At 37.9% G+C, this 20605-nt stretch overlaps 1 protein-coding gene across 1 annotated transcript; it reads left to right on the top strand.

Annotated features, from left to right (window-relative positions):
- The first annotated feature begins 65 nt into the window (after positions 1 to 65).
- Positions 66 to 1626, top strand: LOC150078699 (ATPase family gene 2 protein homolog B-like). Its single transcript, XM_090382280.1, is given in 2 exon segments — positions 66 to 1538; positions 1540 to 1626. Coding segments are annotated over 2 exon segments (1560 nt in total).
- The last annotated feature ends 18979 nt before the right edge of the window (positions 1627 to 20605 follow it).

A 20605-nucleotide genomic window follows, 5' to 3' on the forward strand; every position in this document is an offset into this window, starting at 1 on the left:
ATCACATAAAAAAAAAAACTTTCAGGATCATACTGTGTAATTCTTTTGGCAGTAAGGTGCATATAATGGAGGATAGTAAGTCAAGTTTGGATGCTGAGGATATTATCGTTGATGTTGTAATCACAAGAGTTGAAAATGTTATGCATTGCAAACGTAATCAAGAACAGCTTAAGCCAGTTGTCGCTACTCTTCTTCAGGGTTACGACTTCCATGTAAATATTTCAGTCAACATTCAACTGAGAAACGAGTGGAACATTTTGAAGTTATGTGTAAGAAGTATAAAAACAAAAAATGGAACGTCTCTGACTGTTTTGAAATGGGATGATGAGAGACATAGTCGTAGTAATGGTATTACAATCGAAATTAATAATATAGTCAGCCATCCACGTTACCAGCAACTTTACTTCAAAAGATATTTTAGACTAGAAGGAATGGATGCTGAAAAGTTGCTTTTCAAGAACTGTCTTATCAACCCCGTTTTATGTGAGAAAACTTCACCATCTTTAGTTAATTGGCTTCCCCAAAGTATTTTAATTATTGGACCACCTGGCGTGGGCAAGTCGGATTTGGTGTATGAAATGGCACACGAATGCAATCATTTTTTATTGCCTGCCAGAGGCTCGGATCTAGCTATCTCACATGTCGACGGAAGTCGCATGCTTCTTCATGATGCGTTTCAATCTGTAGAGTTTCTTTCCGTTGAAGGAGGATGTATTCTTTTTATAGATGCCTTCGATAGCTTATGCACTGAAAATATTCCCAAAAATGTCATCAAACAGCTTCGTAATTTAATCGAAAATGTACGTGGTAATCAAAATATCCGCATAATTTCTGCAACTAATAAAATAAATAGTCCGAATCAAGCCCTTAGGAAATCTGGACTGTTTGATAAAGAAATACAACTTTCAGTTCCTGATATTTCTCAAAGAAAAGCAATTTTAGAGAAACTCTTCTCAGAGTTTAATTTTTCTTCAGACATTGATGTTAATGAGCTGGCGGAAAAAACATCGGGATATGTGGCAACTGATCTGAAGCTCTTGTGCACAGAAGCGTCATCTGTAAGATACAGAAGGTTTCCCGATGATCTAGTCAATATGAAAACGGAGAAAGTAAGGCATGCAGATTTTTTGGAAAGTTTAGCATCTCTGAAGCCGTCCGTTCAAAAAATTTCACCGTGGAATTTGAAAATTCAACCTACATATTGGGAAGATATTGGAGGAATGGAAGATACAAAACAAAAAATTGAAATGTATATAGAACGGCCATTTAGATATCCTAAGGAATTTTACAGAATGAAAGTTCCGCCTCTAAAAGGAGTTTTGCTGTTTGGTCCGTCTGGATGTTGCAAAACCACTCTGGTTCGTGTCGCTGCAACTAGGTGCCATATAAATTTTCTCAGCGTTAGTGGTGCTCAACTTTGTTTATCCCATGTGGAGGATTCCGAACGTGCAATCGTGGACTTATTTCAGAGAGCAAAACAATGCGCTCCCTGTGTTATATTTTTAGATGAACTTGATTCCCTAGTAGGAAAAAGAAACTGATAATGTAGAAACTGGAATACAAGAAAAGGCGCTTTCTGCACTTCTTATCATATACCCTGGTGGTCTCAGGATCTCACAAATCTGAGAAATGAATTGAAAACTACTCGGCATAACTACCAGCGTGCCAAGAGAAATAATAGGGCAAGGGTTGAGGTGGACCGCCTGGGTGACCTTTACAAGCTGGCCAGGCGGACCTACTTTAATCAAATTTATAGAGAAAAGAAGAATGTCTGGGAACAACTGTTAAATTGACACCAAAGGATGAACCATTCGGACTTGCTTACAAAATTGTAGTGGAGAAATTGCACCCTGGTGAGATCGTTTCGTCTATCTTGGCTGATGGGCAAGAGACTCTTTCTTGGACAGAGTCGATGAATGCAATATTGGATGGCATTATTTGCCAAGACATTTGTGTACCAGAGTGTATGGAACAAATTTATGGATGGAGCACTTGCTGTATTCTGGATTAACTGATGAGGACCCGTTTACTAATCTTGAAATTGGCACAGCTATTGATCCTTTGAAGGATAACAAATGTCCAGGCTTAGATCTACTTGAAATTGCAATATTAAAAAGAATCTGGACAATCAAACAACAACTAACTGTTAATCTTCTTAATTCCTGTTTGGCTGATGGGCATTTTCCAACTCCTCGGAAGCAAGCCAATCTTAAAATTCTGGTTAAAAATCCTAACAAACCCCTCAGTATTTTTTCCACCTATCGTCCTATTGCATTACTACCAGTGCTAGGCAAGGTTTTAGAAAAGGTTATGAAATATTAAGATATTACTAGATTTATGAAATATTATAAGGCTAAACATTTACAAGTAAACACTCAATTTGGCTTTACAAAAGGCCGTTCAACTGTTGATGCTATAAAGTTTGTAATGGATTCGGTCTCAAATGCGGATTCCAAGTATGTCCTCAGCCTCTTTGCGGACTTCAAAGGGGCCTTTGACACCTTATGGTGGCAAAGCGTCCTGGTGAGGTTTCAGGAGGCTGAGGTGTCTGCTCCCCTTTATTGTCTAGTTTCTGATTATTTCCATGGTCGTAGCCTAGTGGTGTATTCTGGTATCTGTTTGCTTACTCATGCTGTTACTTGAGGTTGCCCTCAGGGATCAGTCCTAGGACCGGTCTGCTGGAATGTGGTTCTTGATGGGTGGCTTGGGGTACAGCGCGACAAAATTTTGAAGGCAGCATATGCAGACAACTTGACCATATTGGTTTTTGGAGAGTCTCGTAGGGAACTTGAAGAATGTGCGAACAAAATCTTGGGAGACCTTGATGGTTGGTGTAGTGTGCACAAACTACAGATTTCTATTAACAGAACTAAACAAATGCTTTTGAAAGGTTATTTCAACCTGAATAGACCCCCAAATGTAAAAATTAATAATCAATCCATTAAAATTGTAAGAATGTATAAATATCTTGGAATAACAATGGATGATTGATTTAGTTTTGTAGCCCGTGCAAAAATGTGCTGAAAAAAATAAAAGTCTTAACTGGTAAAATCATCAAAATAACTAAAAATGTCTGGTGAATTAAACCTGCAACTTTAAAGTTATACTACGAGTGTATTTTTATACCAATAATTTGTTATGCTACAACTATTCAATGAATTTAGACATACCAACTAAGGATGATAATTGTAGAATTAAAAAGAGTTTGTTAATAGTTGGTCCAATGCAGAAGTTGCTTTTAGTTACCATTCTAACATATTAGAATTTACCAAGTAACGGTTGGCCTGGTTTTGCCCAGGTCTGAATGTATCTTTTCTTCTAACAGGGCATGGCAGCTTGAACTCCAAATTGTTCACCCTGGGGTTGGCTGCCCCTTCATTATGTAAGTGTGGTGCTCCTGAGACCATGGAGAATTTAATATTTAACTGCTATCTCTATACAGACTTAAGAAATAATCTACAGCTTCTTACAGAAGTGTACAATGAAGATGACCTACCATGTTTTGTCAATGATAAAGAAAATATCCTAGCTTTTTGTAATTTTGCAGATAAATTGTTTGCACATAGGAAGAGACTAATTGGAATTGATCTGTAAAGAGTGATGCCAAGTAATCCAGAGTTTGTGTTCAATGACAAGAACTATTATGCTTTTTTTGTCCATTAAATATGTTTTCTGTAAATACTTCCTTAGTTTTCTTTTCTTTAGTAAATATGTTGGTTCCATGATGGTAATGATGTTGTGTTTTGTAGATTATTTGCTATAAATATAAAATTGGATTTAGTAGAATTAACAGAGAGGTTGTCTGTTGGTTGTGTTAGTGGTTCTTGAGCAGAGTGTGGTTTCTGTCAAAGTGTGACTTGTAAAGACTATCACAATATTAATAGCGATTTTGTGTACAGAGGAAAAGTTGGCTATGCATTGTTGTAAATATGATATTGAATTGTAAAATGCTGACAGGGTGCTACCTAGGTTTGTACATGGATAGCGCCTTGCCATTTGCCTTCTGAGTTTAATGCTGAAATCTGGTAGTGTCGGATAAAATAACCATATCATCAGAAAAAAGAAAAAAGTTGAGGCAAAGTGGTTGAGTCCTGTACAATGACTGGACAAGTGTGTCTGGTTGCCGTGGCCTAATAGTAATACTTTTGAAATGGTGTTAATTAATGTAATGAAGTGTTATTTATAGTTTTGGTTTTCTGATTAAGTCCTCCAGGAGTGGTGATTGTACTCACTTAGCTAATAGTAAACAGTATTTAGGTACTTTTTTTTTTATTATTATATTTTATTTATTTATTATTTTTTTTATATAATATATATATCACGTATATATATATATTTTTTTTTTTTTTTTCACGCTATACACTACTGTAAACTTCTCTCTTCTATTTCATGGGGGATCTATCTCTTCCCATTATCTTCTATCAACCTCCCCATCCCCATATTTCAGTTCTTGTTATGTTCAGTGTTATGGTAGCTACGAAAAAGAACAGGTGCATGTATACTTGCGTGTACGCCAATGCTAGGAGTGTGGTAAATAAATTTGATGAATTAGAGGTATTGCTCAACACATCAGAGGCAGACATTGTTGGGATATCAAAGACGTGGTGTCAAACAGATATAAGGAATACAGAACTGGAAATTGTGGAGTACAACATCTACAGAAAGAATACACAGGATAGAAAGGGAGGAGGGGTTATGCTATTAGTTAAGAAACACATAAAATCCAAGGAAGTGAAGCCAGTCGACATCGCTGGGCAGTGCAGTGTCGAGTCAGTTTGGTGTGACATAAGCATTGGGAGATCAAAGTTGAGAGTAGGAGTGTGCTATAGGACTAATGACTCTGATGAGTATAATAAGAAACTGTACAGGAAAATGGAGTGAGCCAGTAAATCAGAGAGTCTTATAATGGGGGATTTTAATTTCCCAGATATTGACTGGAATTTGGGGGCTGGTCACTCACACACTAGCAAGGCTTTTGTGGATTTATTGGATGATTGTTTTCTAGATCAGCATGTTCGGGAGGCAACTAGAGGGAGTAATACTCTTGATTTGATTATCAGCAGTGATTCTTCATGCATTAAGAACCTGCAGATAAAGGAACCACTAGGTGGCAGTGATCACAGTGTGCTGAAGTGGGATTTACTCAAAGAGTTAACTACCATCAAGGGTAAAGGGAAGGGTTTTTTTTTTCCTAAAGGCAACTACGATGGTCTGAGACAGTATTAAAATTCTATACAGTGGACCCAACTGATGATGTTACCAACAGCAAATTCAAAATGGGAAGCATTCAAAGAACTTATCTTGGAAGCTACTAGGCTTTACATACCAACAAAGAAATATTGTTCAAGGTTTAGGCCTAAATGAATGTCAGATAAACTAATGAGAGATATGGCAGAGAAGAAAAATGCATGGGATACATATAAATTAACATGTGACACAGAAGCCTATGATAGATATAAGCTGGTCTGTAACCAAACTACAAAGCAGGCGAAGGCAGATTACTACAAATCTTTGGCAAAGGATGCAAAGAAAAAAGCAAAGAGTTCTTTTCTTATGTAAACCCTAGGTGGAAGGGGATGAATCATATCGGTCCACTTGATATCGATGGTTCAACTGTTGATGATCCTTCTCAGGTAGCTAACAAACTAAATGAATAATTTGCATCCAAAATCACACATGAGGATTTATTCAGGGAGGGGAATGCCAGAGGTGTATTGAACTCTGGCAGTAAGCTAAATAATCTTGTAATAACTGAGAGTAAAGTGGAGCAGAAATTAGCATTGAAATTGTTGAAGATTGAAATTGTTGAAGATAAACACAAGAAAGGCACCCGGGGTGGATGTGATCTATCCAGTTATATTAAAGGAGGCAGCAAAGGAAGTAAGAAAATCCTTAGCCATAATTATGAGAGCTTCCTTGGACTCATGGGAGGTACCCACAGACTGGAGATGTGCAAATGTGACCCCAATTCACAAAGGAGGATGAAAGGCTGACACAAGTAATTATAGACCTGTGAGTTTAACTTCTGTTCCGGGAAAATTAATGGAGGCACTGGAAGACTGTTGCACAAATTGGAGCATTGTGACATTGGAGGCAAATTGCTGCTGTGGATAAAGGGGTGGCTGAGGGGGAGAAGACAGAGAGTGGTAATCAATGGACACTGCTCGTCGTGGACTAATGTTATTAGTGGAGTCCCTCAGGTCTTAGTGTTGGGTCCATTATTGTTTTCTGTATTCATAAATGATATTGATGAGGGTGTATCAATCTTAATGTCTAAGTTTGCAGACGATACAAAGGTAGGCAGGGTTGTCAAGGACACTACTGACACTATGCTGCTGCAACAGGATCTGGAAAGGTTGAGCAGATGAGCTGAGAGGTGGCAAATGAAGTTTAACATTGACAAATGTAAAGTACTACACATGGGAAACAGCAAACCCAGAGCAACGTATCAACTCTGTGGTACTACACTGACAGTGGTAGAGAATGAAAGGGACCTGGGGGCGGTTGTGCAGGCAGATATGAAGTTCTCTGAGCAGTGCAGACGGGCTGCAAGAGTAGCTCATGGTGTATTGTCAATGATATATAGGAATTTTTCTAGCAGGGATAAGGAGGTGATTATTCCCTTGTATAAGGCAATGGTCAGGCCACACCTAGAGTACTGTATACAGGTCTGGAGGCCTCATTTCAAGAAGGATGTAGAGCTGCTGGAACGAGTACAGAGAAGGGCAACAAGATTAGTGAATGGAACAAAGGGGTGCTCTTACGAAGAAATTCTTAAGTTTTGCAAATTACAGTGTCTGGAGACTAGGCACCAGCGAGGTGATCTGATAGAGGTGTATAAAGCCTTGAATGGTTTCAGCATGCTCAGTGCTGATGGGATTCTTCCTCTCGCTCAGAATAATCACCTGAGAGGGCATAAATTCAAATTGAGGAAAGACAGATGTAGGATAGACGTGCGGAAATTTGCCTTTAGCCAGCGGGTGGTTGGTTGGTCGAACAGACTTCCAGCCCTTGTCGTGAAAGTTGATAGCCTAAATAAGTTTGTCTCAACTGGACAGGCATTTTGAACGAGCAGAGGGGTGAAGTGGAAGTGGTTTTTTTTTTTTTTTTTTTTTGGCTGATGCTGCATAAGCTTGCTTTCTTGCATCAAATGCCTCTACTAATGCTAATGCTAATGCTAATGAACGTGGACAATCACTTCTCGAGGAATGTCTTCTTTTGGCATTGTTTTGCTTTGGAAAATTAGCATAGGAGGCAGCTTGGTTCCGTCGGCACAACAAGCGATGCTAATGCTAAAAACCAAAGATGAAATGTTGGCAGATTTTGAAATTTCGTCGAGGCTTACTCTCTGTAGAAAAATGTTTTAAAATGCAATGGCATACAGACAATAATTAAAAAAAAAAAAAAAAAAAAAAAAAACTGCAGGCATTATATTACTAATCTCCAAAAAAAAAGTGCAAATTAAGGATCATTGCTAAAGAACTTGATGTGGAGACTGTAAAGATTGGTCGTGCGTTCGGGCTTCGATGACAAGTTCTTCATCAGGAATTTCTTTCAAATCAGAAATTTCTTAATCATTTAGCACTAATGATGGACATCCTGCAGGAGCTCTCTTCCTTTTCAGAAACTTTACAGATTCACTATGGTAAAAGCAGATAAATTAGTTATTCGAACTATCAATGCTATTGCTAATTTGAAAAATTCTGAAGAAAATGATAAAGTTAAAATTGAGGGCATGTTTAAGTGGAAAGAATGTGAAGGAATTAAAATCGAAAGTAAGAACAGTAAAATTACCTCCTAACAAGTTATTAAATGCATTGTTTTTCCTAGGATATGTTATTAATGCAACAGAGTGATTTTAAATTAAATAAAGAGAATAATGATACCATCGAAAGAAAATTTAAACATATGCTGCCGGAAATAAAAAAATAATGATTTTAGAGATTTTGTAGAAGACAGTTTATCTTTAAAATCGAATGAAATGCCCTCTTCACTTAAGAAAGCCAGAAATATCTTTGAAATCCTTGCGATTAGCAGTGCTGAAGCTGAGCGAGCTTTCAGCGTAATGAATAATACAGGTAGTTCTCGACTTTACGAGTTAATTCGTAGAGCGCGCTCGTAAAGCGAAAACTTGTAAAGCGCGAATTTTTTTCCCATACAAATAATGTTAAAAATATGGGTTACGTTCTCAGCAATGAATTAGTTAGCTAATCAGTTTATGTTTAAACAATGATTGATTTACCGAAAGAAATTAAAAACGTAGCCTGTAAAATCAAACAAATTATAATAATAGAGAAATAATTTACGACTTACAAATGTTAAAGAATGTTTATTCTTCATCATCATCAACTAAATGCACACTCGTTGATCACTCATTATTGGCTCTGCACTTGTTGGTTTCTTGTACAAGGAGTTGTCTTCTTCATAAATGCTTCAAGGTGGGTTTATTTCCAAGATAATCTTCTCTTTTCTTTGTAAATTTCAATAGCATGCATAAGCATTTTTTAACGGCACACAAATTGCAACTAACACGATTCGCGTGGAGTAACAAGTTTACGAAGATTTAAAAAAAAAAAAAAAAGGAATGAAGAGAAGATTCTGAAAATTATACGATTGAAGATTTCAGTAAAGGGGAAACACATTTCACCATAATAACGTGAAAAAACACACAATTACAGCTATTGGTATTTTCGCAAATGCAAGAAGATCGAGTTTCCTACCCGTTTATAATTGCTTGCAGTAAAAGAAAAGCCCAAAAAAGCGGAACGTGCATATTGTTTTATGGTCGTGACCTCCAGAAATTTGCGTTAGAAAAATATCACAAAGCCGTTTAAAATTTGTTCTTATAATGGAACATATGATAACGATGTGTAGTGCATTTTATTGATTTGAATTGATAACTAATACAATTTACAAACCACGCTCACGAACTTTTATATGGCCTTAAGGTGACGCTGGTGACCTTAAAAATGACATTTTAGAGAGATAAATAAGCTTAGTTATACAGCAAAATTTTCAAATTCCGAGATCTTGAAACGAATTACCAAAAAACAATTTGTTTATTGGGTTCACATTACGATATTTTAACGATACGATGGGGTCCTCTGGAACTGATTAATATCGTAAAGCGGGGTGCACTGTATTGTATAGCTACAGGGAGAAGGAGGTGATTGTCCCTCTGTATAAGGCAATGGTCAGGCCACGCCTTGAGTACTGCGTACAGGTCTGGAGGCCTCATTTTAGGAAGGATGTAGATTTACTTGAGCGTGTACAGAGAAGGGCAACAAGATTGGTGAGGGTAATGAAGGGATCCTCTTACCAAGAGAGGCTTAAGTTCTGCAAATTTCAGTGGCTGGAGATTAGGCACCTGCGCGGTGATCTGATTGAGGTATATAAGGCCTTGAATGGGTTGAGCACGCTGAATTCTGATGGGACCCTTCCACTTGTTCAGATTACGAACCTAAGGGGGAATAAATTCAAATTAAGAAAGGACAGATGTAGAATAGATGTGCGGATATTTGCCTTTAGCCAGCGGGTGGTTAATTGCTGGAACAAACTTCCATCTGTCGTTGTGGAAGTTGATAGGCTGAATAAATTTAAGGAGCAACTGGACAGGCATTTGGAGGGAATGGTGTGATTTTTTTTTTTTTGGCTGATGCTGCATAAGCTCATAGACTTGCTTTCTTGCGTCACATGCAACTGTTACTACTACTACTACTACCCACGAGGTTTGGAATGCATTATTTATGAATGTTTAAGTTTCATTTTTTGCAATTAATGTTCGTATTTTTGATTTCGTTGATACAGTACTTGATACGTTGGAAAAAAAGCTCGTAAACATGGGAGCTCGTAAAGCCAAACCTGCCTTTACTGTGTGGATTGCATTAGCATTAGTAGAGGCATATGATGCAAGAAAGCCAGCTTTTTGCAGATCAGCCAAAAAAAAAAAAAAAAACATTTCACCTCTCCGTTCGTTCCAACTACCTATCCAGCTCAGCTTTAAATTTATTTAGGCTATCAACTTCCACAACAAAGGATGGAAGTCTGTTCCACCAACCAACCACCTGCTGGCTAAAGGCAAACTTCCGCATATCCATCCTACATCTGTCTTTCCTAAATTTGAATTTATGCCCACTCAAATGATTATTCTGAGCAAGAGGAAGAATTCCATCAGCATTGAGCATGCTCAAACCATTCAAGGCTTTATACACCTCAAGCAGATCACCTCGCAGGTGCCTAGTCTCCAGACACTGTAATTTGCCTTTCTTCGTAAGAGCAACCCTTTGTTCCATTCACTAATCTTATTGCCCTTCGCTGTACTCGTTCAAACAGATCTACATCCTTCTTAAAATGAGGCCTCCAGATCTCTATGCAGTACTGAAGGTGTGGCCTGACCATTGCCTTATACCTACTAGAAAAATTCCTGTATATCATTGACAATACACCATGAGCTACTCTTGCAGCCCGTCTGCACTGCTCAGAGAACTTCATATCTTCCTGCACAACCACCCCCAGGTCCCTTTCATTCTCTACCACTGTCAGTGTAGTACCACAGAGTTGATACGTTGCTCTGGGCTTGCTGTTTCCCATATGTAGTACTTTACATTTGTCAATGTTAAACTTCATTTGCCACCTCTCAGCGTATCGGCTCAACCTTTCCAGATCCTGTTGCAGCAGTATAGCGTCAGTAGTCCTTAAAAACCCTGCCAACCTTTGTATCGTATGCAAACATGTGGACATTAAGCTTGATATACCATCATTAATATCATTTATAAATACAGAAAACAATAATGGACCTAATACTGAACCCTGAGGGACTCCACTAATAACATTAGTCCACGATGAGCAGTGTCCATTGATTAGCACTCTCTCTCTTCTCCTACTCAACCATCCCTTTATCCATAGCAGCAATTTGCCACCAATGCCACACTGCTCCAATTTGTGCAGCAGTCTTCCATGTGCAAAGTATCAAAAGCCTTTCTAAGATCCAAATATATGTTATCAAAGTTATTCCCTGCATCCAGTTCCTTTGTGACCACATCATAGTATCCAATGAAATTGGTCAGGTAAGACTTTCCCTTAAGAAAACCATGCTGTGTCCGAGCTATAACTGAAGTCTTGTCTAGATGATCCTGCAGTGCTTCTTTAACCAGTGCCTCCATTAATTTTCCTGGTACAGAAGTTAAACTAACAGGTCTATAATTACTTGTGTTGCCCTTTGATCCTCCTTTGGGAATTGGGTTCACATTTGCACATCTCCAGTCCATGGATATCTCCCCCGAGTCCTGGGAAGCTCTCATAAATAGGTCTAGGGGTTTGCTTGCTTACTTTGCCGCCTCTTTTAATATAACTGGACAGATTCCATCCACCCGAGGTGCCTTTCTTATGTTTATCTTCAACAATTTCTCCTCCACTTTATTCTCAGTTATTACAAGTATTAATATACAAGTATTTGTATCTTTTTAATTTTGTTGTAATCTATAATTGATGTTTACTTAGTACCTCTATATAGATATTCAATACCTAATACTATTTAGGTACTGAATATCTATATAGAGGTACTAAGTAACTAATACTATTTAGGTACTGAGTATGTATATATAAACATAACAGTATACAGCAGGCCATAAGTCCAATGTCAACAAATATCTTCTTTCGTCTTCTCAACCTCCAACCGAAGCACGGTACCAAGTGCTACAGATTCTACCTCTCGTGTGGGTTTCATAACAAAAGAAAAAAAAAAAAAAGTTCGGTGCAAATAACAGTTCCGGACAAATCACAGTGCCATATAAATATTCCAATAGTCACCCGTATTAATCACAGCTTCAGTCACAAGTTGGAGCAATTCGCAAGGTGTACTGGGAATTCAAATCACTACCTGCCAAACGTAACTGTTTTTGAGCTGTTTGCATTTTCATTTTTCCTATATTTTTTTTTTTTTTTTTTTTGTTATTACTAGAATAATCGATCCGAAATTAATGAAGGATCCGACAGTAATACTAATAAGATTAGATGAAGATGAATACGGGGCATCCTAGTTGTTATGGATTTCCACGAAGACCACAATTACTCTAAAGCTGTAAACGATGAGGAACAGGTTCTCGAAGAAAATATGGAGGATATTTTTATGGGGAGGGACAAAAGGACTGTATGGCGGAAAGCTCCCCCTCCTCGAAAGATTCACACACTTCAACCTATCAGCATTCATTTGCCGTGTGTGAAGAATGAAGGTAAGGATGCAAAATCACCACTCGATTGTTTTTTATTGTTTTTCGATAACGAAATGGTGAGCCATTTGGTGATTCATACTAACCAATATATTGAAAAGGTAGGCCCAAATTTTTCACGGAAGAGAGATGCTAGAAAAACTGACGAGGATGAAATGAAAACTTTCATAGGATTACTAATCTTATTGGGAATGTGTCGTTCGGGGAGGCAAAACTTGGATGATTTGTGGAGTCAAGATGGGCTTGGTGTTGAATTATTTTCAGTTGCTATGTCTATGAAGAGATTCACTTTTCTTCTTTGAGTCTTAAGGTTCGATTGCATCAAGGACAGACCCATCAGGAAAAAATCGGACAGACTGGCTCCCAACCGTGAATTTTTCTCCATGTTTATAGACAGATGCCAGAGATACTATTCAGCTTCGGAGTATCTAACTTTAGATGAACAGTTAGTATCATTCAGTGGTAGATGTATATTCCGACAATACATTAAAAATAAGCCGGCAAGGTATGGATTGAAGATTTTTACATTAACCGACGCAAGGACATATTACACACTGAACATGGAAGTTTATGTAGGAAGACAACCTCCTGGGCCATATGCTGTTTCAAATTGACCCCTCGATGTTGTAATGCGGCTTGTGAGCCCAATCGATGGCACTTATCGTAATCTGACAGTATATAATTGGTTCTGCAGTGTGCCTCTGGCTTCAAAATTACTGGCACGAAACATTACTCTTGTAGGCACACTGGTGAAAAATACCCGCCAACTTCCAGCTGAATTACTTAATGTGAAGGAACGCGAGGAACTTAGCAGTTTGTTTGCATTCCGAGATGAAATGACAGTTGTCTCATACGTACCTAAAAAAAAAAAAATGTTCTCCTATTATCAACACTTCACCACGATAATGCTATTGATCCTAAGAGTGGCAGACAAAGAAAGCCAGAAATGATTACATTTTATAATTTGACGAAAGGTGGGGTAGATGTCGTTGATGGAATGTGTGGGTCATATTCTGCTAAGCGGAAAACCAGGAGGTGGCCTTTGATGCTTTTCTTTAGGCTGGTAGACATTGCAGGGATCAATGCTTTCAAGATTTTCTGCAGCAACAATCCAAAAGAGCAGCTCCCTCGAAGACATTTTCTGAAAGAGATTGGCAAAGCTTTAGTGAAGCCACAGCTCCGTAAAAGAGCAGTCACGGTAACTCTTTCAAAATCTCTTCGTGCGAAAGCTGCAAAACTAGCTGGTGATCCACCAGAAGCAATTCCTATGCGTTCCAAACCGACACCACCTAAGCGAGGAAGATGTTCTAAGTGCCACTGGAGGTTGGACCGTAAAACTAGGGATTTCTGTGGTTACTGTTTTCAGCTGATTTGTAAAGAGCACACGAAACCCATCTGTATAAGCTGTTACAAAAGTAAACCCGGTGCGTATGGTGAAAGCAGTGACAGTAGTAGTAGTAGTAGCAGTAGTAGTAGTGGCATGTGATGCAAGAAAGCAAGTGTATGAGCTTATGCAGCATCAGCCAAAAAAAAAAAAAAAAAAATCACACCATTCCCTCCAAATGCCTGTCCAGTTGCTCCTTAAATTTATTCAGCCTATCAACTTCCACAACGACAGATGGAAGTTTGTTCCAGCAATTAACCACCCGCTGGCTAAAGGCAAATTTCCGCACATCTAATCTACATTTGTCTTTTCTTAATTTGAATTTATGCCCCCTTAGGTTCGTAATCTGAACAAGTGGAAGGATCCCATCAGAATTCAGCGTGCTGAACCCATTCAAGGCCTTATACACCTCAATCAGATCACCGCGCAGGTGCCTAGTCTCCAGCCACTGCAATTAGCAGAACTTAAGCATCTCTTGATAAGAGGATCCCTTCATTCCCCTCACCAATCTTGTTGCCCTTCTCTGTATATGCTCAAGTAAATCTACATCCTACCTAAAATGAGGCCTCCAGACCTGTACACAGTACTCAAGGCATGGCCTGACCTTATACAGAGGGATAATCACCACCATTGCCTTATACAGAGGGATAATCACCTCCTTTTGCCTGGTAGCAAAATTCCTATATATCATTGACAAAACCCCATGACCTGCCCTGGCACCTGTCTGCATTGCTCAGAAAACTTCATATCTGCCTGCAGGTTTCGAAATTTAGCCAGTTCTGTGGACATTTGTGTGGCAGGAACGCGGCCGCTGAGGAAAATGACGTCACTTCCGATCAAGGGTCACATGACAGGAAGAAGCAACTTCTGTCAAACACGGCGTCAGCCCCCGCTCTCCGAAAATTCAAGGTATCCGTACCCTTTTGTAAACTTTAACCCAAAATGCAATTAGCTAGATGAATAATGAACTTAAACAATAATTGCCAATTTGTACGCGAGACTGACCAATCACCTGGCTATTTAGTTACACGTGATCTTTCAGTTACGTTTGCGCATTTATGTACTTAATATAAAAGAATCAAAAATTTTCACAATAATACCAGTGTGCGTATAATGGAGGCTAGTGGATCAAGTTTTATTGAAAGGTTTCAGAATTATTTTGAGGATATCATCGTCGAACTTGATGTTATTATCGGAACAATTGAAAATGTGGTGTTTTTTTAAGCGTCGACTACAACATCTTAAGTTACTTGTGGCGAGTATTCTTCATTTTTACGACTGATGTTTTACGTATAATGGAGGCTAGTGGGTCAAGTTTTACTGAAAGGTTTCAGAATTATTTTGAGGATATCATCGTCGAACTTGATGTTATTATCGGAACAATTGAAAATGTGGTGTTTTTTAAGCGTCGACTACAACATCTTAAGTTACTTGTGGCGAGTATTCTTCAGTTTTACGACTGCCATGTAGACGTTCCAGTGGACTGCTTAAAACAGGTTTGACGTGTGTAAAAAATGGAAATTATGGAAATTAATGTAAGAAGTATAAAAACAAAAAAGGGACATCTCTGACTGTCTGAATTAGTGAGGAAATGGGGGGGGGGGAGTCAACCCATCGTCTTCTGGAAAACATAATGAATTGCCATTTACAAAAGTTAAGAAAGCTGCAGTAATTCTACTAGAGATCAATTATATCACAGTATTTTTTTAATTTTTTTTATTTAAAGGTTATATTGTGTTATTAAAGTGGCTATGATATATTCTTATTTGATGAAAATCTAATCAAATAAAAATATATCATGGGGATCATCAGATAACAATTTTTATACAAAATAATACTACCATTAATCAAAACCTATTTTGGGGTCTGTTGTAGAAGACTCATGTGGAGGTATGCTGCCATGGGCTTGTGATTTTGGATGGTCAGCAAATTGTAAAATTAGTATATTCTTAATTATACAGTAAGTCCACTATATAGTAAGTTTTAGTTACAAGTAACAGTAGGCTCACTAATTATATGCTATAATTTGCTATGTGAAACAATGGATACTGATAATTATGGGCAACATACCACAGCCTCATCAATAAAAATTGTTAAATATTTCTTCTCTTGTGGTCTCCTGTTTTTCCCCGGACCTGAACTTCACTTTTCACTGTGTATCTAACCATAGTCTTGTGAACGTAAATACTAACATCACTGGACACTGCATATATGTGATTGGAGATACTGTGGTCTGCTATAAAATATGCTATCCTATTGGCATGGCTCATTGAATTCACTTAGTTTAGTGCAGTGGATAGGAATTATACAACGTGGCTCTCTGAATTAGTTAATTTAAATGCTTTGGTATCCGTGAAACATACATGTACGAAATTAGGTGTCTCTGAAAAACATTATGGGTTTCTTTTATGTGGGATGACCGTAGAATCTGATGCAATTCAATGTGCCATAGCATGGTTCATTTCTGTGTTTATGTTACATTCGGTACATATCATTTAGTTGGTCATGGACAACTGTCCTGTTAATTAATGTGTTTTTGCTGTTTCATATATGGTTCTACAGAATCATATATGAAAACAATCAATACTTTAGACATAAAAGACCTTTTGGGCTGGAACTTTTTTTCAAAACATGATTGAATATTGGGATATCACAATTTTAATGCGAGTTAAAGCGTTTTGTCTTAGTAGTAATATACAAATTTGTATGTTCAAAATCTTCTGAACTAGACATTAGCTTCATACACTGGTCAATGTAGCATGGGTTAGGAATTCAGTGCAGAAAGGTTTTAAACTAAATAGACAACATTATATAGTCTTACAAATTTTGGTTTCTCTGATGAAATATATTCTTCAACTGTTGTACAAAAATTGAAAAATAACCAGGGGAAAGATGTCTTCTAGAGAGGGTTCAGAGAATGGTGACCACATTAGTAATCGTAATCAATGTGCTAATCTATGTCCATAGATCCAAACCTTACAGTCTGTACCTTATGTCCATAAGGTGCAGACTGCAAGATTTCGTAACTACACATCTGGGGGACCTAGTTAAGATGTATAATGTGCTGAAGGGGGTAGGGATCAGTAAAGTGAATGATGCAGTTACAGTATATTATGGTTGGTAGGAGAAACAAAAACCAGGGGACACAAATATTCATATTGGATGTCATGAGGGTTCCATTTTGGCAATACGTTGTAGATCAGGGTTTCCCAAAATGTGACCTGGTACCAGTCCACAAAAAGAAAATACCGGTCTGCGAACAACTTATTTGAAATATACCTACATAAAACTATAAGAAAATTTCCTGAAGAAATAGAAAATGTAATAAAATACCAAATACCCAGTTATACTCAACATACTAATTAAATAAACATTTGCCCAAAAACAGACTCAAAAATATGTTAATTTTATGTAAACTTTTGATAATAGACAAAGAATAGAATTATCTATCTTTTATTTATATTTAGTGTCATTATTTCCTGAACTTACGAGTATAATTATTGAAAATACATTAATTTATAGCTATAGGTGGGCAAAAAAAATCTGCAAACACTGGCCCATGCTTGAACAAGTTTGGGAAACCCTGTTGTAGATCATTGAAAATTATCTGTCAAGGCGAAACTGGTAAGTATTCATAAGAAGTTTACAGTGGAACTTATTTATATTTCGGCAATGGGAAAACTCTGGATTATTTTTGGCAGATGTGGAAATGTTCAAGTTATTGCATCAGTTAGCCATTCTAATACTAATGACAGTAATTGCCTGTGACGGCAGGCTTTGTCCTTTTGAAATTTCTATACAGAGTTTTTATAGAAGTTTTAAATCAAAATGTGATAAAGAATTGGTTTTGCTTATATGTGGTACATTTGCATCCCAGTAATTAGACCAGTAAACAACTTCCAAAATTGGACTGAAAAGAATTCTTTATAGCCTCATAGTATGCAAATATAATATGCTATGTTAACATTTTCAATAATTGGTACAATTTTTCTTTTTTCTGAGACAACAGGACTTGCTACATTTTCAACTATAATTTTTGTTATCTGAACTGCAGTATCTGACAGGAATGATCTGTGGTTTCAATAAAAAAGCACCACAACATTTTTTTGTTTTATTTCTTCCATTCAGTGTATCTGCCACAGTACACTGAAATCTTTAAGATCCATCAGTTACAGAGTTTATCTAGTAATTAGATTCTATTATGTACTGCAAACCATTTTAATTTCATGTTCTTGGGGAGTTTATGAATTATGTTAATTAAGCCAAACTGATGATAATCAAATTGTCTAATTCCTTTTCCAGTTCTAATATTCCATCTTCACCGAAGAGCTATCTTACGTTGCAACAGGCCAAATTCAGTTTCCATGCATGGCAGCCTGGTCATACCCAGAGATTCTTAGCACCCTCTGCTTCCACTCTGATCCTCTCACTGACATAGAGGGGTAGTGAAAGCCGCTGGGGACTGAGGGCCATTTGTTTCGTCTTCTTTTCCTCTTCATGCTGACCAAGCATCTTGAAGAGAATAACTCTACACGTTAGTTGCCACCTAAGTGACATAACAGGGGGTTACCATCAAGAAAGTGTGCATGAGTGGATTTTAGGGAGGCAGGCTAACCGAACTTCTTCTAAATCTTCTGAAATAGAGAGATATTGGATTCATCAATGTTTTAGACTGAGTGTCTGATAACGCAGAATGCCTCTTCCCCTCTAAGCCCCCTATAACAGTTGGTAAATTTAATTTTTATAATATTATAAATGTAATTTTTTAAAAGTTACTTTCAGTGATATTTAGTAAATTTAACGGAAATAGCCGATGGCGATTTCAGGATGAATCCTGATTTCACTGTTTGGAGAACCTGTTGCATGTATTTCAGGTTCAAAAACGGGTACTTGCTCTCAAAAAAAATGTAACTGGGAGCTCTTCGGGGACTCGAGATTACTAACCTACCAAGTGATGCCCTCCCAATATACAGAATTGCACCATGCAGACTGCTCTGGTTCAGAAGAACTTAGTTCTATTAGGAGACTCTAATGCCTGAGGAAATATTTTTGTAATATGGATAGATAGACTAGAACCAGGGCAACAGTTTGTCACCAACAGGTTGTTAGATTTTAAGGGAATAAATAGTATTCATGTGGGGACTAATGATATTAAGCAAATACGAACTGACAATTTGTTACAGAAAAATAGGACCATATTGAAGACATGCCGCCTGTTAGATTAGATTGAATGTCTGCAATTCTGCTCAGGCACGATGGAGGGGTTATATGCTGGAAGCCTTGTAAATTAACTCAAGACTTCAAGGCTTTTTGAGGGAAATATTTATCAGCTTGGCCTGGACTTATAGATAGAAGGAATCTGTTTTGTAGAGATGGGATATATATATAAACAAAGGTCGGGAAAGGATGTTTGCCACTGAGGATATCTTAAAGGTTCAGGGAAATTGCTAGATTGGAGTAACAGCGGTAATACAGATATGCATTTATCTGATGATATTGGTCAAAGGAACTCTTGCATATACCTCAGAGTTCTTATCTGTTACCACAATAGATCATATTAGCAAGATTTTCTGAGAGCAGAAACGTTTCAAATGAGCAGGAAACTAATGACAGGGGAGCAAGCTAAAATAATTTCAAGAGGTGTGTCGGGGAAGGTAACTATATAAGAACACCAAGTCTTAATTGTTTATAGAGTAATGTCAAGTGTAGTAGTGGCATGTGATGCAAGAAAGCAAGTGTATGAGCTTATGCAGCATCAGCCAAAAAAAATCACACCATTCCCTCCAAATGCCTGTCCAGTTCCTCCTTAAATTTATTTAACCTATCAACTTCCACAACGACAGATTCCAGAAATTAACCACCCACTGGCTAAAGGCAAATTTCCGCACATCTGTTCTACATCTATCCTTTCTTAATTTGAATTTATGCCCTCTTAGGTTCGTAATCTGAACAAGTGGAAGGATCCCATCAGAATTCAGCGTGCTCAATCCAGTCAAGGCCTTACACACCTCAATCAGTTCACCGCCCAGGTGCCTAGTCTCCAGCCACTGCAATTTGCAGAACTTAAGTCTCTCTTGGTAAGAGCATCCCTTCATTCCCCTCACCAATCTTGTTGCCCTTCTCTGTACACACTCAAGAAAATCAAATCAACATCCTTCGTAAAATGAGGCCTCCAGACCTGTACGCAGTACTCAAGGCGTGGCCTGACCATTGTCTTATACAGAGGGACAATCACCACCTTTTCCCTGCTAGCAAAATTCCTATATATCATTGACAAAACCCCATGACCTGCCCTGGCAGCCTGTCTGCATTGCTCAGAAAACTTCATATCTGACTGCACAATTACTCCCAGGTCTTTTTCATTTTCTACCACCTTACGTGTAGTACCAAAAGTTAGTATGTTTCTCTGGGGTTACTTCTACCCATATGCAGTAACTTGCATTTGGCAAGGTTAAATTTCAGTTGCCACTTCTTAGCCCATCTGTCCAAATTATCTAGATCCTGTTGCAGTAGCACACTGCCATTACTGTCATTAACAACCCTGCCAACCTTTGTATCATCTGCAAACTTCGACATTAAGCCTGATATACCTTCATCAATATCATTGATATATATACAAAACAACAGTGGACCCAACACCGAACCCTGTGGGATTCCACTAATAACATTAGTCCATGAAGAGCAGCACCCATTGATTACCACCCTCTGTCTTCTCTCACTTAACCATCCTTTTATCCTTGTAGCAACTTACCCTTAATACCATTCTGCTCCAATTTGTACAATAGTCTTCCATGTGCAACAGTGTCAAAAGCTTTCCTGAAATCCAAATATATGATATCAAAATGATTTTTTGCATTCAGTTCCTTTGTAACCAGTCAAATTTGTCAGACAAGACTTTCCCTTAACAAACCCATGCTGTGTCTGAATTATTGCTGCAGTCTTGTCTAGATGATCCTGCAATGCATCTTTAACCAGTGACTCCATTATTTTCCCC

Source organism: Mastigoproctus giganteus, chromosome 10 (genome assembly GCF_048544385.1).
Source record: "Mastigoproctus giganteus isolate SK-2022 chromosome 10, ASM4854438v1, whole genome shotgun sequence".
NCBI classification, from domain to species: domain Eukaryota; kingdom Metazoa; phylum Arthropoda; class Arachnida; order Uropygi; family Thelyphonidae; genus Mastigoproctus; species Mastigoproctus giganteus.